This window comes from Myotis daubentonii, chromosome 8 (genome assembly GCF_963259705.1).
Source record: "Myotis daubentonii chromosome 8, mMyoDau2.1, whole genome shotgun sequence".
Classification (NCBI taxonomy): Eukaryota; Metazoa; Chordata; class Mammalia; order Chiroptera; family Vespertilionidae; genus Myotis; species Myotis daubentonii.
This window is the reverse complement of record NC_081847.1, coordinates 32,626,556-32,653,490: the sequence shown is the minus strand read 5'-3', so window position 1 is coordinate 32,653,490 and position 26,935 is coordinate 32,626,556. Positions and strand designations below refer to the sequence as shown.

General features: G+C 42.1%; 2 protein-coding genes across 2 annotated transcripts; both read left to right on the top strand.

Moving 5' to 3' along the window:
• Positions 1–1,099: 1,099 nt before the first annotated feature.
• LOC132239453 (KRAB domain-containing protein 5-like) lies at positions 1,100–20,693 on the top strand. Its single transcript, XM_059705770.1, has 6 exons — positions 1,100–1,251; positions 13,219–13,381; positions 16,535–16,661; positions 17,288–17,409; positions 19,602–19,675; positions 20,638–20,693. Exons 2-5 carry the CDS (start codon positions 13,367–13,369, stop codon positions 19,647–19,649), a joined length of 312 nt encoding a protein of 103 aa, XP_059561753.1. The 5' UTR covers positions 1,100–1,251; positions 13,219–13,366; the 3' UTR covers positions 19,650–19,675; positions 20,638–20,693.
• On the top strand, positions 19,603–23,745 carry LOC132239448 (zinc finger protein 501-like). The gene is made up of 2 exons (XM_059705765.1): positions 19,603–19,675; positions 20,638–23,745. Exons 1-2 carry the CDS (start codon positions 19,667–19,669, stop codon positions 21,832–21,834), a joined length of 1,206 nt encoding a protein of 401 aa, XP_059561748.1. The 5' UTR covers positions 19,603–19,666; the 3' UTR covers positions 21,835–23,745.
• The last annotated feature ends 3,190 nt before the right edge of the window (positions 23,746–26,935 follow it).

Genomic DNA, 26,935 nt, shown 5'->3' with positions numbered 1-26,935 from the left:
AAAGAAGTTCATTTCAAAATGATAAAGAGATAAATTCATCAGGAGTACAGAATTCTGAACACTGTGGAATCAAAACAGAAATTCTAAACAGGTGGAGTAAAAACTGACAGAACTCTACAGAAAAACATAACAATTCAGAACTATAGCTGCATATTTTTTTTAAAAAGCGTGGATGGTGACCTAAATTATCAGATGCTTCATCCCTCCAGGTCTTGTCTTTATAAAATTCTCTGCATCTGAGCACAGGGTGAGTGGGGAATGGGAACAGAAATGGTGTTCTGATAGATGTTGGTCTGCGATGGCCTGTTTCCCAAAGGTAGAATTTTGAATTTCACACAGATACAATTTTGAATTTTACCTTCAAGTTTGCATCTCCTGCACAGACAACTGCACTCCTTGCTTCATTAAATTACTTATTTGTGTCGTTCCTCCATCCAATCATCGCTCCACCACAACTCTGCCAGGTTCTCAGACCCCAGAGCTGGAGTTCAGCTGGCAACTCTGCCAATACTCACCGGCGAGTCCACCACTTCCTAATAGAAGTTTTGAGCAAATCCGTTTTCATCCTGTTAAAACAAAGACATTGTAGCTTTCAACGTAAGTGGCCCACTGAACTCTACATTTTACATAAAACAGTATGAAATATCAACTTAAAATGGGCAGGGAGTAGTCCTGCTTTACAGGGCACGAAAGAAATTGCACAGGTTCAGAATTCAGAAAATACAAACTGTGAGGCAAGCGGACAGGAGTAGGGGCCCAGCTATCATCCCAGGCGACGCTGACCCTGGTCGTCCTGGGGGCTGGGCTCCACCCTCCAGTAGGCAATGTGCTCCAGCATGGGTTCCGCCACTTTTCCCACCGGACAGGCCACACCCTCCTTTAGGCCGCAGTGCATTTCACGCGCCTTCCTGGAGCTCAGCCCAAACCAGGCCAGATGCAATGTCCGAGTCTAACCCCCTGTTCACGCTACGCACTTCGGCCCGGCCACGCGGTCTCATTGTGCCCAGAGCTCCAGGCGCCCCAAACCCCGCCCATCGCCCGCCGCGCCTCGCCCCGCCCCCGTGAGACGGCGCCGCGCACGCGCAGTTACTTCCGAACCCGGAAGAGGCTGGTGCAGAGGGAAGGTAACCGTGGCGTCTGAGACCTGTGGTCTTTCTCCTTTAAACCTCCGCATCTCAGCCCACAGCCCTGCACTTGTGAAGCCCGAGGGCCGAGGAGACCTTGAAACCCCAAACCCGCCTCCCATCAGCAGTAAGTCTCGCGTCCCGGTGAGACCTCTGACCCCGAGGGCTTCGCTGCGGGATTGAGACCCGCGTTTCCTTCGGCTGAAACTGTTGAGCCCTCTCTGCCTGCGGTCTGCCTTCCCGGGGCCCCTGCGCCGGCCCGCGCGTGGTTTTCCTGCTAAAACCGTTCACGGGCCAGCCCTCCGCCCCAGGCCATTAAAGTGTTGGGAGATGGAGTCAAACCCTCTCTCCCCTCCGCAGCCTCGCAGTTCCCGGCCTGTAGAGCCGGATTCCTCCCTGGCCTGGGAGTATAGACACCCCCCTTTCCAGATGCTCCCCCCCCACGCCCCACTTAATGAGTAGGAGGCCGAATCCCGAGGGAGTGTGCACGTTTCAGTAAGGTGGGATGTAGGACAGAAGAACACGGGGTGTCCCACGAAGCTGTCACCTTCCCCCATGCAGGGATTGGCTTCGTGGAAGGCGTGACTGCGACTGGGTGGCTCGGAAAGGGGCGCAGTGCGGGTGAGTGGGAATCAGAGAAAGAGATAATGAGAAGAAATAAAGTAGTGAGAGGGCAGAAAGGTCAGTGAGGGGGCCCATAAGGAGACAGCAAAGTTGAGGACGTGGAAGGTCCTTGCAAATCGACTGTAAGTATGAAAGAGGAACTCGGGAAAGTGGTAAATGGAGAACAAGTAGAGACCCATGGAGGAACGGGGGTAGCTCTAGAGACGTGAAGGGGAGCAAAAGGGTGAGGAGCCCTTGGTTAGCAGAGGTGGGGCCCCGAAGGCCAGGCCCTTGAGATGGAGAGAGTCAGGAGAAAAAGTTGGATGAGGCCAGTGCAGGGGCTGGAAGGGAGGAAGGGATGACCGAGTCCAGCAAGAATCAGCACTCTGAGCTGTGCCAGGCGTTGGTGCCAGGGAGGCTGGCAGGAGAGGTGGAACCAGAAGAGAAGCAGAAGGGACACTGGGATCGGGGGAGAAAGGCGAAATGTATGGAGGTGGAAAACAACCAGAGAGATTATGGAGAAAGGGCTACTGAAGGCGACGGTTCCAGCAATTTCATGGAACGGGTATAGGAAAGGAGTAGAATACAGGGAGACAGGAGGAGGGGGAACACAGGAAAGGACAGTGGAGAGAAACAAAGGAAAGAGAGCGACCTAAACGGATTGAGAAACAGAAGTGGAGGAGGAAGGGAACCCAGTTCTGGGTGAGTGGAAAACTGATGGATGTGGGGATTAAGTTGTGATGTGTTGACTTGTGGCTTTGTGACCTATTTAATTAAATATTTGTATTTCAGTTATACAGATGCAAGTGAGAATTGCAAAGGTCCAGTTTATAAGGCTTGTTCATTTTATAAATGATAAAATGGTTATTTGTGTCAGCAGGTAGCTTTCATTGGCAGCCCTTGTTCAGCCAGAGGGGAGAGTCAGTCCTGGATCTCTTCCCATTTCCTGGGATGGGATTAGCAAGGTGAACTGGGACAGAATGACCAAGTCTATCCCATATGATGCTTTTTCAAGGAGTATTAAAAGTGATGGTTTTTTATTTCTTTGAAATGGATTTACTTTTTCCTTTCTATTGCTGTTACACTTATTTCATTGTTTTTTAAAAAGTATTTTGAAATAGCCCTAACTGGTTTGGTTCAGTGGATAGAGCATTGGCCTATGGACTGAAGGGTCCCAGGTTCGATTCTGATCAAGGGCATGTACCTCAGTTGCAGGCACATCCCCAGTAGGGGGTGTGCAGGAGGCAGCTGATCAGTGTTTCTCTCTCATCATCCCTCTCCGTTCCTCTCGTAAAAAAATCAATAAAAAAATTTTAAAAAATAGTATAATGAAATAAATTCTTTTTTTTTAAATTCAAAATAAATGAGTTTATTTTATTTTATTTTATTTTTTTAAATATTTTTTATTGATTTTTTACAGAGAGGAAGGGAGAGGGGCAGAGCGTTAGAAACATCGGTGAGAGAGAAACATCAATCAGCTGCCTCCTGCACACTCCCTGCTGGGGATGTGCCTGCAACCAAGGTACATGCCCTTGACTGGAATCGAACCTGGGACCCTTGAGTCCGCAGGCCGACGCTCTATCCACTGAGCCAAACCAGTTTGGGCTAAATGAGTTTATTTTTAATGAAACATTTCAAATGTAGAGAAAATTTTCAGAGTAACAATAAAACCATATTCCCACTTTCAGAGCTAACAAATGTTAACATTTTGCAAGATTTTTTAAAAATAAAATATGACAGATGGAGTAGAAGCCCCTTTCTCTGTGCTTCTCAGTCCCAATATATTTTCTCTCTTTTCCCCATTAAACTGCATTTGGTGTGATTACCAATGTCTCTGTAAACACCACACAGTATCATTATAGTTGTATATCTAATATCATACTATACAAACTTTTTATACTCAATATTATCTTTTCTAGATTTATCCCTGATTATACAATTAGATATAATTTCCCCATTTTAATGGCAGAATAGAATCCTATTAAATGAATATACCAGTTTGTTGAATCATCCCACTGAGGATTCATTATGGTTCTTGCATTTGTATCTCTTTTTTTTTTTTAAATTAAATCTTTATTGTTCAGATTATTACATTTGTTCCTCTTTTTCCCCCCCATAACTCCCCTCCTCCCAGCTCCCACCCCGCCCTCCGCCCTCACTCCCCACCCACTGTCCTCATCCATAGGTGCACGATTTTTGTCCAGTCTCTTCGCATCTCCAACACCCCTTTCCCCCCCAAGAATAGTCAGTCCATTCCCTTTCTATGTCCCTGATTCTATTATGATCACCAGATTATTTATTCACTTGATTCTTAGATTCACTTGTTGATAGATGCATATTTGTTGTTCATAATTTTTATCTTTATCTTTTTCTTCTTCCTCTTCTTAAAGGATACCTTTCAGCATTTCATATAATGCTGGTTTGGTGGTGATGAACTCCTTTAGCTTTTCCTTATCTGTGAAGCTCTTTATCTGACCTTCCATTCTGAATGATAGCTTTGCTGGATAAAGTAATCTTGGTTGTAGGTTCTTGGTATTCATCACTTTGAATATTTCTTGCCATTCCCTTCTGGCCTGCAAAGTTTCTGTTGAGAAATCAGCTGACAGTCGTATGGGTATTCCCTTGTAGGTAACTGGGTTTCTTTCTCTTGCTGCTTTTAAGATTCTGTCTTTGTCTTTTGCTCTTGGCATTTTAATGATGATGTGTCTTGGTGTGGTCCTCTTTGGATTCCTTTTGTTTGGGGTTCTCTGTGCTTCCTGGACCTGTAAGTCTATTTCTTTCACCAGGTAAGGGAAGTTTTCTGTCATTATTTCTTCAAATAGGTTTTCAATATCTTGCTCTCTCTCATCTTCTGGCACCCCTATAATTCTGATGTTGGTACGCTTGAAGCTGTCCCAGAGGCTCCTTACACTATCTTCGTATTTTCGGATTCTTTTTTCATTTTGCTTTTCCGGTTGGGTGTTTTTTGCTTCTTCGCATTTCGAATCTTTGACTTGATTCTTGCGCTCCTCTGGTCTGCTGTTGGGAGTCTGTATAATATTCTTTATTTCAGTCAGTGTATGCTTAATTTCTAGTTGGTTCTTTATCACAACATCGAGGGTCTCATTAGATTTCTTGAGGATCTCACTACATTTATCGGCGGTCTCACCAGTCTTTTCGAGGGCCTTACTAAGTTTATCGGCAGCTTCTAGACAGTTCTTAAGAGACCTTAAAAGTGTGGTTCTGAACTCAATATCCTCCATTGACAGTTTTGTCCTGTTTCTTTGTCTCCGCATTTTTTATGCTTTCTTGGTACACCCTCTAGTGGTCTTTGTGCGCAGTCTTGTTGCCTTTAAGCCTTGATTGATGTCGGCAATACCGGGGGTGATTTGACCTCTAGGCTAACTGGCTATGAGAGTCCGCTGTGTCTGCAGTGGGAGGGCTTCTGTGCTGGATCTCTAGGGCGGTGCTAATCTAGCGTTTGCCTGAGGCTATCCGGCAAATGGTTCTGTGCAGGGCTTGGGCGGGGCGGGTCCCGGGGGATCTACAGGGCAGGTGGAGCAAGCAGTTATGGCTGCTCTCAGTTCCTTCCCCAGGGGCTCTGCCTCTCAGGGTCCCAGCAATGGCTGCAAACCTCGGAGAGAAAGCTGCCTTCGAGTTCCGACCAAAGCCAGACAGTCCCGCTTCTCCCGTTTGAGTCTTGGTCCCCAGAGACTCTCCCGGATCTGGAGCTCAGAGTCTGAAACTCCCTCCCGATTGAAAACAACAACCGCGCCCTCGGCCACCAGCCCTCTCCGCGCACGCACTCCTCACCTGAGTATTTCACTTCAGCACTGCGCCTCCTCTGAGTCTGGGTATGATATTCTCTTTCCTCCTATTTGTAGAATTTCCACTCAGCCAGCCTTCCTGTGGTTCTGGATGCTGTCTGTTCTGTCCTTTAGTTATATCTCTGAAGTGGTTGTTCGAGGGCAGCAATCTCCGGCGTTAACCTATGTCGCCATCTTGGTTTCTCCAAAAAATAGTATAATGAAATAAATTCTTGTTGAATTTCCACTTTGTTGTAAATTTTCATTTACTTCTGAAATAAGCATTGTTGACGTCTCATTACCAGCTCTTACCATTCTTTTCTAAATATAGGGCAGCTTAAATTAAAAAATAAAATTAACCCTGGAAGTCATTATATTTTCAAAAATTTGAATTGTTTTCCCTTCTAAATATATTGTATCTAGTTTAGATCATGTGCTTTGCATTCTTTCTCTCCTTTAATATATGTGGGAACATCCATTGGTATACACAAATGATTAGGCTATTTCAGTATACACTTAGTAAGGATGGTTTGTTCTTGAGAGAACCTAGTTTTAGTGAGTTAGTATAATATTCACAGTTTTAAAAATTCCATTTATATGATTTGTTAAATTAGTGAGCTGTGAACTACAATGATATTCCTCTAAATCCCTTTTCTCCATTCTCTGAAAATGTTGAAGGATGGACATGAAACTTTGCTCCAAGAGAGCTCATCTGTTCATTTTGAAGGAATTTGATCCATCTATTTTCAAAGATAACATGTTTTTCAAAGTTTTCAGCGCCAAAACCTAAGTGCACAATCATATATATTTTAAATAATTCGCTGTGAATACCTGGAAAAGATGCAGGATATGCTTGTGTCTCTTTAATAGACCTGTGGACAGACAGTTCTCTTAAGGTAGACGGAGTATTATTAGTGCCTTTTGGACAGACAGATCAGGAAATTGAGGCAGTAGAATGAAAGGCTCAGATGCTGGTAGCAGAAAGCCATGAGTCAAGTCAAATTTTGGCTCTGTGACGCACAAGCTGTGTGAGTTTTGGCAAATTATGTACCTTGGGGTCTGCATCTGAGAAATGGGATAATAAAGGCTCCAACTTGCAACTAAGTGTGTGAATTTGTAGAAAGCCCAGCACAAGACCTGTGTCACTGAGGTGCTATGTGTGCAAGTGATCACTACAAAGTGTTTCTTGTTAGAGCTCCCTGTGCTCATCAGGAACCAACTGGGACTTTCCTAACCTCACCCCCTTCAATCCACCTGCCTCCTGCCCCCACACCTGTTCCCAGGTTCTTTCTTCCATCATAGACGTCCCATGATGCTACTGCCCTGAGTAGGAAGTCCCAGCACCTTTGCCTGGTGTTTGAGGCCTTGGTTTTCTGGTGGCATTTTTCAAAGCTTCTCCCACACCCATCCCAGTCTGACCAAAGTTACTGGAACACCCTGAGCATTTTCATTTTTGAAGGGCTTTGCATAGGGTTTCCCCCCCCATGATCCATGAGACCACACTCTGTGATATTACCCTATTTAAAGAAAGGATCCTGGCTATTAGACTGTTGGGCCTAAATATCCCCCTTATGGCCCTTCACACTCACAGTTCCCACTGAGCTCACTGTCTTTTCTAATCTTCCTCTTTTCCCAGCTTCTCTTCTGTCCACACCAGTCACTGGAGAAGACCCATGCTCCTCTGTGCCAACAAGTGCCCACCCCCATTCTCTGTCCCTCCTTCTCTTGGTTTCAGACCCCTAAATTGACCCATTCTCTCCTTTCCATCTCCATGGTTTCAGGTGGTTCAGCTTCTGTCCTCTGTCCCTCAGCCTTCTTCTAGCCTCTTCTTTGGTCTCCAGTTTCTATCATCCAGTCTGTCCCCCCTCATGGCCCTAAAGGGGTCTTCCTGTATCCAGAGCTGACCTGCCCTCCCCTGCTTACAGCCCTCTCATTCCACCTGTCCCTTCAACAGTGTCCAGGGTCCTCAGTTTAATGAGGAACTCACCAAGACATGTTAGTGCCCACGAACCATCAGGCCGCATTGGGTTCCTGGGGCCCCTCTACGTCTTCCTTCACCAGTGCAGGCACCAAGCAGATACTAGCAGCAGGAGCAGAGGGGCCTGAGGGATTGTAAGGGCTGTGTTCCATCAGACCCTGGGTTTTTTTGGGAAGGTCGTAGGGAGGAGGAGTCCGAGAGGAGAGAGGTAGGTGGTGATTGAGGAGAAGTGCTAGGACAGGGAAGGAAAGAAAGGCCTGCCTGGTGCTGGTTGTGTAACTTTGTCCTGGCGCCCTGTGGCTTAGGCTCCACATTGGTAAAATGGGTACAATCATTACCACGTAATGTTGTCACAAGAATTAATGACTCTGGCCGAAACCGGTTTGGCTCAGTGGATAGAGCGTCGGCCTGCGGACTGAAGGGTCCCAGGTACGATTCCGGTCGGGGGCATGTACCTGGGTTGCGGGCACACCCCCAGTAGGAGATGTGCAGGAGGCAGGTGATCGGTGTTTCTCTCTCATCGATGTTTCTTTTTTTTTTTTTTTTTTTTCTATGGTTTGGCATCTTTTTTTTTTTTTTAATTAAATCTTTATTGTTCAGATTATTACATTTGTTCCTTTCCCCCCCCCATAACTCCCCTCCTCCCAGTTCCCGCCCCACCCTCTGCCCTCACTCCCCACCCACTGTCCTCATCCATAGCTGCACGATTTTTGTCCAGTCTCTTCCCACATCTCCCACACCCCTTTCCCCCCCAAGAATAGTCAGTCCATTCCCTTTCTATGTCCCTGATTCTATTATAATCAACAGTTCATTCTGTTCATCAGATTATTTATTCACTTGATTCTTAGATTCACTTGTTGATAGATGCATATTTGTTGTTCATAATTTGTATCTTTACCTTTTTCTTCCTCTTCCTCTTCTTAAAGGATACCTTTCAGCATTTCATATAATCCTGGTTTGGTGGTGATGAACTCCTTTAGCTTTTCCTTATCTGTGAAGCTCTTTATCTGACCTTCAATTCTGAATGATAGCTTTGCTGGATAAAGTAATCTTGGTTGTAGGTTCTTGGTATTCATCACTTTGAATATTTCTTGCCACTCCCTTCTGGCCTGCAAAGTTTCTGTTGAGAAATCAGCTGACAGTCGTATGGGTATTCCCTTGTAGGTAACTGAGTTTCTTTCTCTTGCTGTTTTTAAGATTCTCTCTTTATCTTTTGCTCTTGGCATTTTAATTATGATGTGTCTTGGTGTGGTCCTCTTTGGATTCCTTTTGTTTGGGGTTCTCCGTGCTTCTTGGACCTGTAAGTCCATTTCTTTCACCAGGTGGGGGAAGTTTTCTGTCATTATTTCTTCAAATAGGTTTTCAATATCTTGCTCTCTCTCATCTTCTGGCACCCCTATAATTCTGATGTTGGTACGCTTGAAGCTGTCCCAGAGGCTCCTTACACTATCCTCGCATTTTTGGATTCTTTTTTCAATTTGCTTTTCCGGTTGGATGTTTTTTGCTTCCTCGCATTTCAAATCATTGACTTGATTCTTGCGCTCCTCTGGTCTGCTGTCGGGCGTCTGTATAATATTCGTTATTTCAGTCCGTGTGTGCTTAATTTCTAGTTGGTTCCCCAATATAAGATCGAGGGTCTTATTAGTTTTCGTGTAGATCTCATTAAGTTTATCGGCAGCTTCTAAACAGTTCTTGAGAGACCTTAAAAGTGTGGTTCTGAACTCTATTTCTTCCATTGACAATTTTGTCCTGTTTCTTTGTTTCCGCATTTTGTTATGCTTCCTTGGTGCACCCCCTAGTGGTCTTTGTTCGCAGTCTTATAGATAAATCTTGATTGTTGTAGCTAATTCCAGGGAGGGTTTGACCTCCAGGCCAAGTGGCTATGAGAATCAGCTGTGTCAGCAGTGAGAGAACTTCTGTCCTCTAGGGAGGTGCTAATCTAGCCTTTGCCTGAGGCTATCCGGCAAATGCCTCTGTGCAGGGCTTGGGCGGGGCGGGTCGCACAGGATCAACAGGGTGGGCCGGAGAGAGCAGTTATGGCGGCTCTCAGTCCTGTCCCAAGGGGCTCTGCCTCTCTGAGTCCCAGCACCCGCTGCAAAGCTCGGAGAGAAAGCTGCACTCTCTCTGACCGAAGCCAGACAGTCCCGCTTCTCCCGTTTGAGTCTGGGTCCCTAAAGGCTCGCCCGGATCTGGTGCTCAGAGTCTGCGACTCCCTCCCGATTGAAAACAACAACCGCGCCCTCCGCCGCCGGCCCGCTCCGCGCACTCCGCACCTCAGAATTTGACTTCAGCACTGCGCCTCCTCTGAGTGTCCGTATGCGTTTCTCTTTCCTCCTAGTTGTAGGACTTCCACTCAGCCAGCGTTCCTGTGGTTCTGGGTGATGTCCCTTCCGTTTTTTGGTTTCACTTTTGAAGTAGTTGTTCAAAGCAGCAAACTCCGGCGTTAACCTATGCCGCCATCTTGGTTCTCCCTCATCGATGTTTCTAACTCTCTATCTCTCTCCCTTCCTCTCTGTAAAAAAATCAATAAAATATATTTAAAAAAAAAAAAGAATTAATGACTCTGCAGAAAGAGCTTAGAACAGCCTGGCCCTTAGGAAGATTGCATTTTATTTTGTAATTGGAAAAATGTGTTTCTATTGCTTTTCTATCAAATTGTTTATTCCTCTTCTTTTTTAAAATATATTTTATTGATTTTTTACAGAGAGGAAGGGAGAGAGATAGAGAGCCAGAAACATCGATGAGAGAGAAACATCGATTTGCCGCCTCCTGCACATCTCCTACTGGGGATGTGCCCGCTACCCAGGTACATGCCCCTGACCGGAATCGATCCTGGGACCCTTCAGTCCGCAGGCTGACGCTCTATCCACTGAGCCAAACCGGTTTCGGCTATTCCTCTTCTTAATATCCTCTGAGAGTTATAGGGGTGACAAGAACCTTATCTGTCTCGTTCATTGCCAGAACCTGTTTGTTAGAGCTCATTAAATAATATTCTAATAGTTTCATGAAATATTTCAGTGAATGGATAGATAAGAACACATGCAGTGTATGAAGCTAACATGGCCCATTGGAGCCCACAGGTCAGGCTCCCTTTGCTCCTTCTACACTCCATCTCCTGCTCGCTCCCCCTCCCTGCATCAGCTGCAGGCACAGGGGCCTCCGCACTGTTCCTTAAACACATAGGAAGGTTTCTGCTTTAGGGCCTTTGCCGTGACTATTACATTGTCCCCAACCTTCACTGAGATTTCCACGCTGTTTTAACTTGTCTTCATTGGCCATCTCTAGACTCAAGATATTTTTCTGTTTATTTATTTGTTTATGTATTTATTGTCTGTCTCCTGATTAAGGTCCCACATGTGCAAGGCCTTGGTCTTGTTCTGTTCTCCAATGCCAGGCACGAAAGAGATGGTAAATAAAACTTGAATGAGTAAATGCATAGTAGTCATAAATGTAAGTACTAGTGGCAAAGCTAAAGATGAATGACATAATGATTGGAAATGTAAGGAGAAATTGAGAACCGTATATCTAGAGTGAAAGTTAGAATTTTTAATTCCTCTCTCAGAACTTGGCAGATCTTTAGACAAATACAACAAGGAGAAAAAGACTGAGTAACACCATGATATTAGGTTGAAAGTGTATATACACACCCACTTGACTCTGACCCTACAAAAAAAAAATTCTTTTCCTAAGACCATGCTCAGTTACATAGGTGATTTTATACTTAACCTCAAGGAAAGCATCAAAGAAATGAAAAGGTTGAGTATTACAGGGCACAGTCTGCCCTCATGTTGCATAAAATACTTTCATGCTGATACTGTAGTGCTGGCCCACCCAATATGGCATCCAGTCTCCTCCTGTGGCTGTTGTGCGTGTGAACTGTAGCCAGTCTCAGTTGAGATGTGCTGTTAGTGGAAGATACATACTGATTCTTCAGAACACAGCAGGGGGAAAAGGATGTGAAATACCTCACGTAAGTTTCTTTAAATATTGACTATTTGTTGAAATAGAACTATTTATAGTAAGTGTATATTCAGTTAAATAAAAGATGGGTTAACTAAAATTTGTTATTTAATGATTGTTTGAAAATTATAAAGTTATCAAAAATAAATCCAACCAGATCAGTATAGAGAACAGACTAATGGTTGCACTGGGTTAGGGATGGGAGTTGTCAGGAGGGGTGACAAATTAAGGATCTGGTTTGTGGTCCCTGATTTAAACAAACTTAACTGTGTGATAAAATTTCATAGATATATACACATACACACTTACACCCCCACCCACGTAAATTTACTGTGTAAGGGTTCAGTTGGGTCTCTCAAAAATTATATGTTGAAATCGTATCCACTGCCTTGGGATATTACCCTATTTAAAGAAAGGATCCTTAAAAAAAAATAATCAACTTAAATTAAAGACATTAACAGTGGGCCTTCCTCCAATATTCCTGTTGTCCTTAGTAACATGGGGAATCTGGTCACAGAGATATGCATAGAGGGAAAAGGTACTAATTTTTTATTTCCAAAAACAATGTTAATGAGAAGTAATGACTTGGGCCTATGGATTTGCTTCTCTGCAGTTAAAAGCATAAATTTCTATATGAAGATTTCGGACTGCTTTAAGGTTTTATTATAGTCAATCTGTTGTGTTTCAGGAATTTGTTTTCTGTTTCTTTCATAAACTATAAAATTTAGAGTTTATTTTAATTTAATCATATCTTCTTCCTCAAATTTAAGAATATGACTACTAACCTTACAGATATTTAACTTATGTGTCATAGAAAGTACTTTTAATGTATAAACACGGTATAAATACAGGTTCAGAATTCTCACAATAGAGTCAAACCCATAGGAACAAAGATTAGAGGAAAGATTAGCGTTGCCACAGGCAGAGGAGAGTGGAAATGGGAGGTGCTATTCAGCGATACAGGTTTTTATTTATCAAAGATGAATAAGTTTCAGAGATCCACTGTACAAAATTCTTTTCATTGCTACTTCATAACTGTAATGTTGCTACTGTTATGAATCGTCCTGTAAATATCTGATATGCAGAATGGTCTTAGGCGACCCCTGTGAAAGGGTTGTTCGATCGCCAAAGGGGTCGCGACCCAGAGGTTGAGAACCACTGCTCTAGAAGTTCCTGCCCCAACCCCTCACACTATGCACAGCACGCAGGTGTGTTGGGTCTAGTATCTCCAGCCCAGTGCTACCTAAAGCAGGTCACCTCCACCAGAGCACTAAGTAAAGATGCTATTTCATGGGTGTCACTGCAGCTCTACAGAATCATAACTTTTTAGAGTGAAACCTTGATCCCCACGGTTCTGTATGCACGTTAAAGCTGTAGAAGAAATGCTTAGCTGGATGGTCCCCTTCCATTAGACCACTTGACGAGTTGTAAGAAATAACAGTGCCTGTGCCTTCCCCCTCAGAGTTGAACAACTGGTCTGGGTAGAACATCGTTGTCATTTTAGTGTGGTGCTCCAGGTGATTCAAAAGTGTGGCCAGTGTTTAGCAGAAGGGCTCCCTGCCCCAGTGCATTTGTGAGAGTTGACAATGGGCTTTGGTCCAGGGTCCTCTCTTGGGTTTGGGAGGAACAGAAGTGCAGCTCACTTTCTCATTGCTGGGTTGGAATTTGGGCATGTCTGTTGGAGGGGAGAGCAAGAGAAGACAGGAGAGAAAAACAGTTTGGTCTTCATGTAGCATCTCATTGTTTCTTAATCTCTGCTGTGTCAAAGGGCATGGGAGTGTGAAATTTTTCATCATTCAAGTCCTTCTGCCTGTGAGTGTGGTGACAACAAGACATATCCTCAAGATGCAGGTGTGATTGGTCAACATAAAGTCGCCTGAGAAAACGACCCAGAGCAGGAGGAGGAAGAGGACAATATGGCTGCTTCTCAGGTAAACGCTCTGTCTTGGCTCAGGTCTGTGTCTGCTTTTCCTTCTAAAGTTCATGTATTTAGATGGTGCAGACCTTTGTTTCTCTATTTCTGATGATCCTGCAACACGAAGTTGTTTTCACCTGCTTACTTTTTTTCTTTGTGATTCTATAAGTTCCCTCTTTAAAATGTTACTGTCGCTTGGGGTTATGGGTTCCCCAAGATAGAAATCAAGAGGAACCTCTAGAGATACATCTTGGGAAATTTTCTTAGGCTTATGCTCGATCATAAGGGAGACAACACAGAAGAAAGGAAGGGCCTCTGAGCTGCTGAGGGGCTGGCGCTGCTTGGCAGCCCTAAGAAGCTTGGGACACATAGGAGGGTGGTTTGAAAAAGGCCTGCTGGTGGAGATTTCCATTTCAGGGTGCAGTTACTTCCTTTTCCAATGGGGTTGTCTGGTTGTTAGCGCCTGCGCTGTGGGGAGAGATGGCAGTGTAGTTCACTAGAGCCACCCGAGGAAGGTCATGTAGCAGTCAAGCCTTCATCGACTGCTCATGTGGGTCAGCAGTTTCAACATCTGCAACGAAGCAGGCCTTTAGGAAGCAGATAAAGTCAGCCTCCTCTACATTTTTGTCCACAGCTTTCTGTCTGTGGTGTCCATCCAAGTCCCCCATAGGAATCTCACCATAAGTTAATGACCATTGTGTGGGAGGAAGATATTTTCTTCTACTTTCAAGGTTCTCTCAGCTGGCCTAATCAGAAAGGGGATATGTATGGGAGCTGCACACACATGACAGAGTCAGAGACCCCACATGCAAGAGAGGCTCAGAGACTGAAAGGGAAATTTAGCATATGAGACAGTCTGAGCCTGGGATGAGGTAATGCACCTTGGGACTTTAGAATATTGTTGCCAGGAAATCACATGTTGAGGAAATACTAGGTTCCTTACCATCTAGGTAGTTCAAATGTCATTTTTGGTTTAACTTATATCACAGGTCACGCTCATAATTTAAATTCTTCTAGGTAGTTCAGGGGGAGAGCAGAAGTTTCTCTTGAACCCAAAGGGTCTTGATGCCTTCAGCTCAATATAATGCATGTACCATTGAAGCACATCTTAGGGTGCCTTGTTCTGAACTCCTATCTTCAACTTTTCAAAACATTTTCTTTGCCACAGTTCAACATGGGAAGGCATTGATATCCGAGTTCCCTATTGAGATGGTATTGGCAGAAGGGACATGCAGGATTACATTTCCTATGTCTGCAACATCTGCTGTGCAGAACAGGATTGAGACAAAGCACCTTTAACCAGGATGGCCTTAGTGGCCGGGATTAGATCAGAAAGTTCTGAAAAAGAAAACTCATTAGCAGAGACTTGCTCTCTACATTGGCATGGATGCTTTATTCTTTAAATGCTCTGTAAGATTTATACAGTATGGGAGGTATTTGTGGAATGAATTTTGTATAAAATTGATATTAGTGATGATGTGTCCATCTGTCGCTTGATGTGCCTTCCTTTGCACCTGATTTTCACTTGGTGCGGGTGTTCTCTGCCCAATTCCTGAAATATAAAGTTAATTTTTGTTTTTTTTAAATAAGGGTGTCAAAAGTTTTTTTGAGAGTTGTGCATAAATGATCACATTTCTTCTGGAAACTTTGATTGCTTTTCAGTTTTGCTTTATTTGTAGGTTGCTTTGTTGTTGTTGTTCACTGGAGATACTTGCTTTGCCCCAGACCTGTAAATTCTTATTGTATTTCACCGACTTATCACAGATACACTCTTCTTTATCAGGGCTTTGTATTTTCAAAAATGTTTACAAGCATCATAGTAATGGATGTTCTAGTGTGTTAAAATTATAAAATACAGATCAGCACCAAAGATAAATTTTATCAAAAAAATAAATGGCTAAGAAATAATAGTACTAATATTTTTTATCATGGTGTGTTTACCTCCCTTTTGTGTTCATAGAATACAAAGACAGTCATTCGCAAAGAGATTTGTGACATTGACACATTGACATTAATGTTGATTTTATTGCAGGGTAATTTTATTGACATGAACATTTTATTTTGTGTCACATTTAATTTGTACATTGTTTCCATTTTTATGTCTGCCTCTTTACAGAAAATGTTAACATTATTTGCCCTGTTCTTATTTCTTACCTTCTTATTTCTATTCTTTATAGTTACAATAGCTGTGTACATTCATGAGGGTTGTGTCTGTGCACTGGTCTGTGGTCTTTTTGTCAAATTCGAGGTAAAGTTTGGAATAACACCCAGGCTCTACCGTTTTATGGATCTTTTACAAAATATTTTCATAAAAAAGGATGAATAATCATGGCTCACTTGGTTGAGTGTTGACCCATGCACTGAGAAATTACTGGTTCCATTCCCTGTAGGGCACATGCCCAGGTTCAGTGCTCAATCCTTGGTAGTGCGTGTGCAGGAGTCCACTCATTAGTGTTTCTATCCCATCGAAATTTCTGTTTCTTTTCCTTCCCCCTTTCTCTCTCTCTCAAAATCAATAAAAACATTAAAAAAAATGAATAATAATGTTATTGTTCTTTTTATACATTTGAGATTTGTTAATTATTTATATATAAATAACTGTTAAAACAACTGTGGTTGATAGGCGTACTATTCTATGACACCTGTAAATTCCATAAAATTGTTCAGTCAAAATCTTGTGTATGTTTTTCCTGTGTTTTCTTCTGTAGTATCCAAAGGTACGCCACATGTACCAGAACATTGGTATCCATAGTTATAAGTGAGCTGGTTAAACAGATAAAATTCAGGCCCCCCCGGAACTCATTAAAATTTTAAAAGTACTACACTGTGCTCACTCTGAATGACTTTTCCAGCTAAGAAATATGTACAGTTGATCCTTTATGATTCAAACATAGCACTAAATAATGGATATGCTTGTGTTGATGCCTGTATTTTTAAAATTTATCTTTCAGAAAAGTAAAACTTCTACTGTGGTTTTGTGGATCATATGCCATCTTCCTTTCTAAAAATACATTAGATTATTTTATTGTCAAAGTCATGTTGTTGGATAACTCAGGATACTGTCTTAAGTCTCAACTGGTTCTATTATCTTTTCATTTTGGGTGGCTTTATGACCTCTTCCCATGGTCAATTGATTAATACTTTTCTTTTAATTTCCTTTTAATTTCAGGGGCAGTTGACCTTCAGTGATGTGGCCATAGAATTCTCTCAGGAGGAGTGGGCGTGCCTGGACCCAGCTCAGCGGAAACTGTACAGGGACGTGATGTTGCAGAACTACAGGAACCTGGTATTCCTGGGTGAGGACCGCTTCCTTCCAGAATTTCTCCTCCACCCGCAGGGTTTTGTTTTCTTCATTAGCACAGTGTCTGCTTGTAGCTTCTGCTTTTTATGATAGAGTTTCAGATCCGTGTTAGTAAGGAAAGCAATTGCAGTTTTGCTGGTGCAGAACAGAAAGGCTTCCTGATGTATTTGGAAGTGGAACTCAAGATTTGAAAACTTTAAATGTTGTCTCCAGTATAGTTAAAGGTTCTGTCAGAAAATAATATTTTGGAAAATAATTTTTTATGATATTCTGGTATTCTACAATGTCCTATCTTCTTACTTGAGCACAGAGCTAAATTGAAAATTAGAGATTCTCCATTGAATCCATGCTTCTTTTCTTTGTAAGTTTTTGGTTGTTGTTGTTTTTAATATATTTTTATTTGATTTCAGAGAGTGAGAGTGAGAGAGAGGTAGAAATATCAATGATGAGAGAGAATCATCGATTGGCTTCCTCTTGCACATCCCTTACTGGGGATCAAGCCTGCATCCCAGGCATGTGCACTTGACCGGAATCAAACCAGGGACCCTTCAGTCCTCACGCTGACACTCTACCCAATGAGCCAAACTGGCTATGGCCCATGTTCCTTTTTCTAATAAACAGGTGTGTCTAAACCAGACCTACTCACCTTTTTGAAATACATGAAGGAGCCCTGGGAGTTGAAGGGAAAAAAGGCAATACCCATCCAGCCAGGTAGGTGGGAATCAAGGAAACAGATGATCCAGGTGAGAGGCCGAAGATCGGATATTATATAATGGTTTGGAAACATCTTCTTCAATGGAACTAATTTTTGAGAGGGTCACGTTTATTTCTGTTTCTGTCTTAGAGGGACAGATCCTCTCCAACACTTACTCACCAATATCATCTAAGCATTCTCTTTCTGCTTCCATCACATTTGCAGTGAGAGCCAAAGTCCTCCTGTAACAGTGTAAGGGTGCCATGACCTGGCTACTATTGCATTTCTTGGTGAACCTAGGGAAGTCTGTAGACGTTGCTGAGGAATTTTATGTTAAACTAGTTTTAAAGTTCTGTTTTCTGCCCCATGTAAGTAATTTGGGAGGGAAGTGGTTTAGATACTGGAATTTGGTTCCCACATCCCAGGAACACTGTGGGTCAGTGTCCAAGTTGTCTTATCCTTCCTTTTGCTTGATCAAGTCTGTTTCTGATGTTTCTATTGTATATTTCAATTCAGGCACTAACTATATTCTTCAGCTCCCAATATCTGTTTGGTTCTTTCTTATACTTTCTGTCTGCTTGCATTTTTATTATTGTCATGCCTAATTTTGATGACAATAATTAGTTCTGTATGTTTTTCCAGTTGAGCCCTTTTAAGGTGTTTTTTTTTCTCATATCTTTGTCAGGTAATTAACATATGTTCATGATCTTAGGGCCAACATATGGAGATTTATTTTGTTCCTCTGGTTGGATTGTTTTTCTGTTTCTTCATTTCTGTTTCTTGTGATCTTTTGTTGCAATCCCATTCTTTATAAACTTGCTTTGTATAGGAGAACAAAAATAACTATCAGCTGTGGTAGGTTTTTAAAGGCCTGTCACACCTATTCTGGGAAGTGTAATTGGTGTGTGTGTGTGTGTGTGTGTGTGTGTGTGTGTAACTCATTTAAAAAATTTTTCAATTGTAGTTGCCAATATAATATTAAATTAGTTTCAGGTGTACGCCCCAATAATTAGACATTACATAGTTTCCGTGCTGGGGCCACTTAGCCAGAGTGATGGGGGGTACACTGGGGCCAGATCCTGCTTGTTTAAGACATTGTTGTAAAGACTGAAGCATAAGCCAATTTTGGCTGTTTGTATGGAATAGCCACTGGAAACAGCTTTGGTGGTCCCACATGTTGATGGGGTGAGGTGTCAGGAAATCTTCAGGGTGTGGTGAAAAGTGTGAGCCAAATTGATGGAGACTCAGCTGTGGCTCCCGTTTGCCAGCTATGTGGGTGAAAGGCTCAGAAAAGAAACAATGGCTTCTACCAAGACTTATGCCTGGGAGAAAGCTCCTTCCACAGCTCTCATCCTTCAGGTCCAACCTGTATGTCCCTGGTGCCATTCAAGCTGCTGCCACAGCACTGGAGCTCACAGGGCACGAATCTGAGTGAGTCAGAGCGTGAGCCCTTTCAGAGGAATTGCCTAGGACTCCACCAGCTCTCCGTCTCACTCAGCCACAATCCTTGCTAGTTTTCACAGCCAGAGTAATGGGAACATCTCTTCTTGGCATTGGAACCCGGCGCTGGAGGGCCTTCTGTGGGCTGTGACCCTTCACTCCTCAGATGCGACCTCTGCAGCCGATATGTCACTGGTGATTTTTATCCACCATGTGGGCCCAGTCCATTCTGTGACGCTGCACCTCCTACCAGTCTGGATAAGCCTTCTTTATGTCCTTAGTTTTACAACTTCATTCAGTTAGGTTTCCGTCAGTTCTGAGAGATGGTTTTCCTGTAGTTCAGTTGTATTTTTTTTTTGTGTGGTTGTGGGAGGTTGCCAGTGCCACAGTTACCTACACCTCCATCTTGACCAGAAGCCTTCGTGTGTGAGTTTTGTGTAACTTTCCAGTTTAAAACATATTTTGCTTTTATTTAGAGCCCATGATATTTCCCCATTCCTGTGTCAGAAGGGTGAGCAGGTATTGTGGGCAAATGTACACAATTTGTTTCCGTCTTTATATGACTTTTTTATTTTGTGCTTTCTGATTCATATTCTGGTCTTTGAACTGGCTTCTGAAGTACTTTAGAAGGTAATTGGATCAGTAATTGTTGGTAAGTTAACATCTCCATGGAGGAAGAAAGTTTTTGTGCTTCCTGTTCTTCTATCTCACTGAAGTCTTCTTACAGGTATTAATTCTGTACATTAAAATTGAAACAATATTTAGCTGAGTGTATTTTCTAATTAATTTGTTATATTTCAGCTATATCTTCTCAAGTTACCCAAGGTTTCTTGTCAAAGTCAGGTGTAGAAGTGTCATTCCAGAAAATGTTACAGGTAAGATATAGCAGATATGGCATTGAGAATTTACACTGAATGAAAATTTCATAATGTGCAGGGGACTATGAAGAGAAAAAATCTTGTGAGTTATGATCTTGCCCCAAAGTGGGGCAGTTACCCTCTACTTGACAACAGCTACATTGGCAGAACAATGTGTTTCTGAACAAAAAAACTTTAAAAGTATATATTTTCTGCTCTGGCTGCTGTGACTCAGTTGGTTGGAGTGTCACCCTGAAATGTTGTGGGTTCAATGCTTGTTGGGACACATGTAGATTTAGGGTTCAATCTCTGGTCCAGGTGCAGGCAGAAGGCAATTGATCGATCTTTCCCTCTCATCAATTTTTTTTTTTATCTCTTTCCGTCCCCCCTTTTCTGTCTCTAAAAATCAATAAACATGTCCTCATGTGAAAATTAAAATAAATAAATGAATATATATTTTCTGCAGTAAAATTTCTAATATTAGAAAAGTCACCTAGTCCATTATGCAAATAATTTTTGAATGATTTAATGTATCATTTGATTAAACAGTCAAATATTTCTACAAATGAGATATTTTAAAAATGAAGGTACAAAGAGATCAACCAAAGGACTTGTATGCATGCATATAAGCCTAAGCAATGGACACAAGACACTGGGGCGTAGGGGTGGCCGGGGGAAGGTTAAGGGGGGGAAAAAAAAGAAGATATATATACTACTCTTTGTAATATTTTAAGCAATAAAACAAAATTTTAAAAAAAATGAAGGTACAAGTTATAAATGAATTTGTAAATCCCTTAACCAATTTTGAATTATTGTTTCATGGGAAAATAGTTCTTTTTCCAGAGTTTATAAGTTTCATAAATGTGGGAGGATATATATACAACCATCATGGTATCAAAATAGGTAATTGAGAACAATTGTAAATGTGTAATGATATTAGAGCCCTCACTAAAAGTTTTTCTCTCTTAAATTATTATCAGAGTACATATAATGAAGAGAGAAGTCACCAATGCAATGAATCTCAGAAAAACTTTAACCAAGGGTCAAATTCTAATAACCATCAGAGAGCTCAGCTTCCACAGAACAAGTATAAATTGCCTAAAGTCTTTGAAAAAAACTCAAATATTTTTATACCTCAGGGTATTCATACTGTAGAGAAGACAGAAAGTTTTAGTGAATGTGCCAAGTCTTCCAACCAATCGTCAAATCTTACTGAACATAAAAGTACTCATATTGAGGAGGAGTCTCTCCCATGTAATCACTACGTGAAAGTGTTTAGTCAGTCCTCTAAGTTAAATATACATAAGGAAATCCATACTGCAGAGAAGCCTTACAAATGCAAAGAATGTGATAAAGCCTTTAAGTGGCAGGCAAATGTTATTTCACATCAGAGAATTCATACTGGAGAAAAGCCTTATAAATGTAGAGAATGTGGCAAAGCTTTTATCCAGAGCTCATATCTTACTCGGCATCAGATAATTCATTCTGGAGAGAAGCCTTATAAATGTACTGAATGTGGCAAAGCTTTTAGCCACTGTTCAAACCTTAGCCATCATCAGAGAATTCATACTGGACTAAAGCCTTATAAATGTAGAGAATGTGGTAAAACCTTTATCCGAAGCTCAAGTCTTACTCGGCATCAGATTATTCATTCTGGAGAGAAGCCTTATAAATGCAGAGAATGTGGCAAAACTTTTATCCAGAGCTCACATCTTACTCGACATCAGATAATTCATTCTGGAGAGAAGCCTTATAAATGTACTGAATGTGGCAAAGCTTTTAGCCACTGTTCAAACCTTACCGATCATCAGAGAATTCATACTGGAGAGAAGCCTTATAAATGTAGAGAATGTGGTAAAACCTTTATCCGGAGGTCAAATCTTACTCAACATCAGAAAATTCATTCTGGAGAGAAGCCTTATACATGTAGAGAATGTGGTAAAGCCTTTAACCAGGGCTCACAACTTGCTAAACATCAGAAAATTCATTCTGGAGAGAAGCCTTATAAATGTGGAGAATGTGGCAAAACCTTTACCCGGGGCTCACATCTTACTCAACATCAGAATATTCATTCTGGAGAGAAACCCTATAAATGTACAGAATGTGGCAAAGTCTTTAGCTGGTATTCAGCCTTTTCCAAACATCAGAGAAATCACTCAGGACACAAACTCTTATAAATGTGCAGATGTCAAAATGCCTTCACATCATATTTAAACATTTATAGCATCAGAGGACTCAACTAGAGAGAAGCCTTAGAAACACAGAATGTGGCAAAGCCTTTACCCACTGCTCAAATCTTACCAAATATATGAGAATGCGTACCTGAGAGAAGCTTTACAAATGTGAAGAGTATGACAGAGCCTTTAACCTCGCTATTGCTGTACTCAATATTGGGAAATTTATAGCAAATAGAAGCTATATAATAAAAGCCTAAGCAACCCTTACAGCAGAACAACCAGAATGATTTGACCACCAGGGGGCCAATGCTCAACACAGGAGCTGCTCCTTGGTGGTCAGTGCGCTCCCACACGGGGAGTGCTGCTCAGCCAGAAGTCGGGCTCACGGCTGACGAGCACAGTGGCAGTGGCAGGAGCCTCTCTTGCCTCCAAGGCAGTGCTAAGGAGCAGCAAGCGATGTGGTAAAGAGCAGCGAGCAGGCAGGCAGGAGCTGCAAAGGGTCCCAGACTGCAGGAGGGATGTCCTGCTGTTGGCTTAGGCCTGTTCCCCACAGAGAGCAGGCCTAAGCCAGCAGGTGGACATCCCCTGAGGGGTTCTGGACTGTGAGAGGGCACTGGCCGGGCTTAGGGGACCCCCCCACTCCAGTGCACAAATTCTGTGCACCGGGCCACTAGTATAAATATAAAGAATATGGAAAAACTTCCAACCATTGCCTAAACCTCACTGAATATCATACCAGAGAGAAACCTTACAATGGAGAGAATTTGATAACACCTTTACCCAGTGTTGAAACCTTAATCAGTATCACATAATTTATTCTTTACTGAAAGAATACAAATATAAACAATCTGGCAAAACCTTTAACCATTACTCAAGCTCCAATTTACTTTAGAACAATGGTTGCCAAGCTTTCAGACCTCATGGACCACCAGTGGTCTGCAGACCGCCAGTTGGCGACCCCTGCTGCAAAGGTTTCCTTAAACCAGCTGTCGCCAACCTTTCAGACCTCATGAACCACCAGTGGTCTGTGTACCACCGGTTCGCGACGGTTGCTTTAAAAATTTATAGTGGAGAGATGCCATACAAATATCAAAAGTTCAGCAGATTGTTTTCAGCATTTACTGTTGCATCTTAACTGGCACATGAGTATTTTTACTGGAGAAAAACTTAAAATGTTAAATAATATGCAAACCCTATACATGGACCTACAATCTTTCTGCATATCAGAGAATGCATACTCGTGAGAAATTCTACTTTTGTAATAAATTATAAAAAATCTTTCCTCAAAATACATACACTGGGGCCTTGACTTACGAATGTCCCGACTAACAAGTTTTTTGAGATACCAGCTGTCTCTGCCGATTTTTTGCATTAAGTTGATAATTTGAGTTAATGAGCTCCGTAAGGAGCTCGGTCTCCGAACGAATTAAACTCATAAGTCAAGGCCCCACTGTATTTCAGAAAACCCCAGTATTTCAAGCATTTGTACTTGAAAGTAGTAAGTCAGTAACACTTTTCAAATATGAGTTTAAATCAGAATACATATTTTAAAGACTCTAGTAAGGAAAGTTAGATGATTTTTTAGTATAAATCAAAATACCGCCCTAACTGGTTTGGCTCAGTGGATAGAACGCCAGCCTGTGGACTCAAGGGTCCCAGGTTGGATTCTGGTCAAGGGCATGTACCTTGGTTATGGGCACATCCCCAGTAGGGAGTGTGCAGGAGGCAGCTGATTGATGTTTCTCTCTCATCCATCTTTCTAACTCTTTATCCCTCTCCCTTCCTCTCTGTAAAAAATCAATAAAATATATTAAAATCAAAATAAATCAAAATACCAAGGGGATGAATATTAGGACAAATGTAATTGTCTCCACTGAATCCTTTTTTATTGCAACAGTTATTTGTGGCTTTTTTAAACAAAAGTATTCATGTGATTTCTCTCTCAATTCATTTCATGATCTTTGAATGCTTGTAGTGTCTATTTCAACCCAAGACAATACATGTGCTTTGAAGTACTTTGTTTAGACAATGTGTGGACTTAATATGTTCATTAATAAAGATGAAGTAATTGAAATATGTTAACAGTGATGTGTAATGAATGAGGTGTTGACATGCCATCAGTCTTAATGTTTCCCACCTTATTCACCATTGTGGGTAACAATTTGTAATGCAGTGGAGTGACATTTACTCACAGGCCTTAAACCTTAAATAATGTGTGAAGAGTTTACCCATAATTTATTTTTTTATTCATTGTACCTGCTGGGACATTATGATGGTTACAAAAAAATATGTAGTGAGAGGATTGTTGTGGGTTTATGTAAAAGTCTGTGGTGTTTCAGCATTATCATTTATTTTGTGTAGTTAAGTAAAGAACTGAACTCCCATGAATCTCTAGTGCGTACAGGCACCAGCTTACAGTGTCACAAGTGAATGTAAGTTTTGATATGATTTCTCCAGCAGTCCTTGTGAACAGTAGTCTTTTGTGCACCCTAGGGCCTTCAATTTGTATGCCCCTTATGTAAGGTTTCTGAAGAGCTAGCCAAACTTTGCTGATTTTGCTGCTGCTGTCGCCTCACCACTCACCGCCCTCTGCAGCCACTCACCAGTCCTGCCCTGCTGCCACCCTCCCCCCCCCCCCCAATTTGCTGTGGTTCTCCTTTCGAGATTCTGCAATTGGAGCCTGTGGGGTGGGGGGGGGGGGGGGAAGGACCGAGAGGTGGTCAATGTATCTCTTGGCAACTGGTCGAGTGGTCATTCCAGTCGTTATGCTTATGATTCCTGGCCTTTTATTATATAGGATTCCTGTGACTTCCTCAATTCCTTATCCCCCAACATGTAGACTTCATTTCCTTGTTCACTTTTTTGTACTCTTGCACCCTGTAGTGTACATTCAGCCCTCAGTTACTTTAACTATCTTGTACCTTGCAGTCCTTTTTTTAAAAAAATATATTTTATTGATTTTTTACAGAGAGGAAGGGAAAGGGATAGACAGAAACATCGATTTGATAGAAAAATCGATCGGCTGCCTCTTGCACACCCCACACCGTGGATGTGCCCGCAACCAATTCTTGACCGGAATCGAACCTGGGACCCTTCAGTCCTCAGGCCGACGCTCTATCCACTGAGCCAAACCAGTCAGGGCTGCTGTCCTTTCGAATGGTGAATTGTGTGACTCAAATGCATGTTCAGAGCCTGAAAATCAGTACCTGTACCTGTGGGAATAGGGTCTTTGCAGATGTAATCAAGTTAAAATGAGATCAGACTGGACTAGAATGAGACCTAACACAATGTCTGGGGTTCCTCAGAGAAAAAGGAAGTTGGACCCCCAGATACAAAGAACACCTTTGATGATGAAAGCAGATAGAGGGATGAAGGTATAGGCCACAGAGAGCCAAAGGTGCTGACATCCACGGGGCAGAAGCAAGGGTTAAGACTTAATCCCTCTAGACTTCTAGGTAGATAGAGCATGACACTGCCCACAATGTGATTTTAGACCTTTTGCTTCCAGGACTGTCAAAAATATTTTTCTACAGTCTTAAACTCTGGGGAATTGGTGCAGATCCTCGCAGTTTCTCTTCTCCTGCACTCTGGGACCCCTGGAACCCAGACTCTGCAGCTCCAGTTTATCCTTATGCCCTTTTTTCTATAGCCCTTTCCACTCTGCGGCTGCATTCAGCCACACACTGTCACTTGTCCACACACATTAAGTTTCCCACCATAGTCTTTGACCTAAAGTGGCAATGCTCACTGCACTTTCAAAGTTCTGAACATTGGAAGCCATTTCCACGTGCATTGTTGTAGTGTAGGCGGGATCATGGATGAGGGAAGTAGCCACCCTGTTAGGCACCCAGAGGACTGTAGTTACTACTGTGTATCCATACATGAGCATGTTATTGAGATATGCTCACTCATGGGGCCTGTTAATGTGATATTTTTATAAACCTGAGTACACCCATGTGAGCTTCTGTCATGGCATGTTTCATTATGAGTATGTATGAATGTGATTATGAGTATGTGGTGTGTGCAGGAGTCTAAGTGCGTGATAGAACATGAGTGAGGATATGCATTTTTGCATTTTAATGTGTGGTGAATCTTTGTACAAGTGTGTTGGTGTGCTGTGTATATTTGTTTATGTACAGAGCATGAGTTGTCTACTGGCTCATTTCTTCTTTCTTTCTAATAAAATGTCTTTCAAAATCTTTTGCTTTGGTACCATCTGGAACTTTTGCTTTGTCAGATAGAAAGTTACACACTCCAATTCTATTCCATATTCCTCAGGTTGTTAGGACATACTCTTTTATGTAGCAAAACTTTGAACTTCTCTACTGTAAGTATTAAGAAATTTTAAATTATATAAGTTTCTGCATAATAAGTACATAACATTTAATTCACAGTCATCTTTATTTTTTTTTAATTATTGAAGCCAAAGTGCATTGTGTCTTGGTCTCACCACTGAGCTATGATGAGGCTGCTTTAAATTAGCGCTCAGGTTCCTGAGAGATGTGTGAATAAACACCTGAATGTTGTAAAAATCTAGGATTTACATTTTTGTGATAATTGCAGGGCATTTTGTATTCTTTTTGTTTTTTATTGCTTAAAGTATTACAAAGGGTATTACATATGTCTCCTTTTCCCCCCCGCCCTTGACAATCCCCTGGCCTCCCCTACCCCCCAGTGTCTTATGTCCATTGGTTATGCTTATATGCATGCATATAAGTCCTTTGGTTGATCTCTTACCCCCCCTTCTGTCCCCCTACCCTCCCCGGCCTTCCCGCTGCAGTTTGACAGTCTGTTTGAGGCAGCACTGCCTCTGTATCTATTTTTGTTCATAAGTTTATACTGGTCTTTATTATCCATGAATGAGTGAGATCATGTGGTATTTTTCCTTCATTGACTGGCTTATTTCACTTAGCATAATGCTCTCCAGTTCCATCCATGCCGTTGAAAATGGTAAGAGTTCCTTCTTTTTTACAGCAGCGTAGTATTCCATCGTGTAGATGTACCACAGTTTTCTAATCCATTCATCTACTGATGGGCACTTAGGCTGTTTCCAGATCTTAGCTATGGTGAATTGTGCTGCTATGAACATATGGGTGCAAAT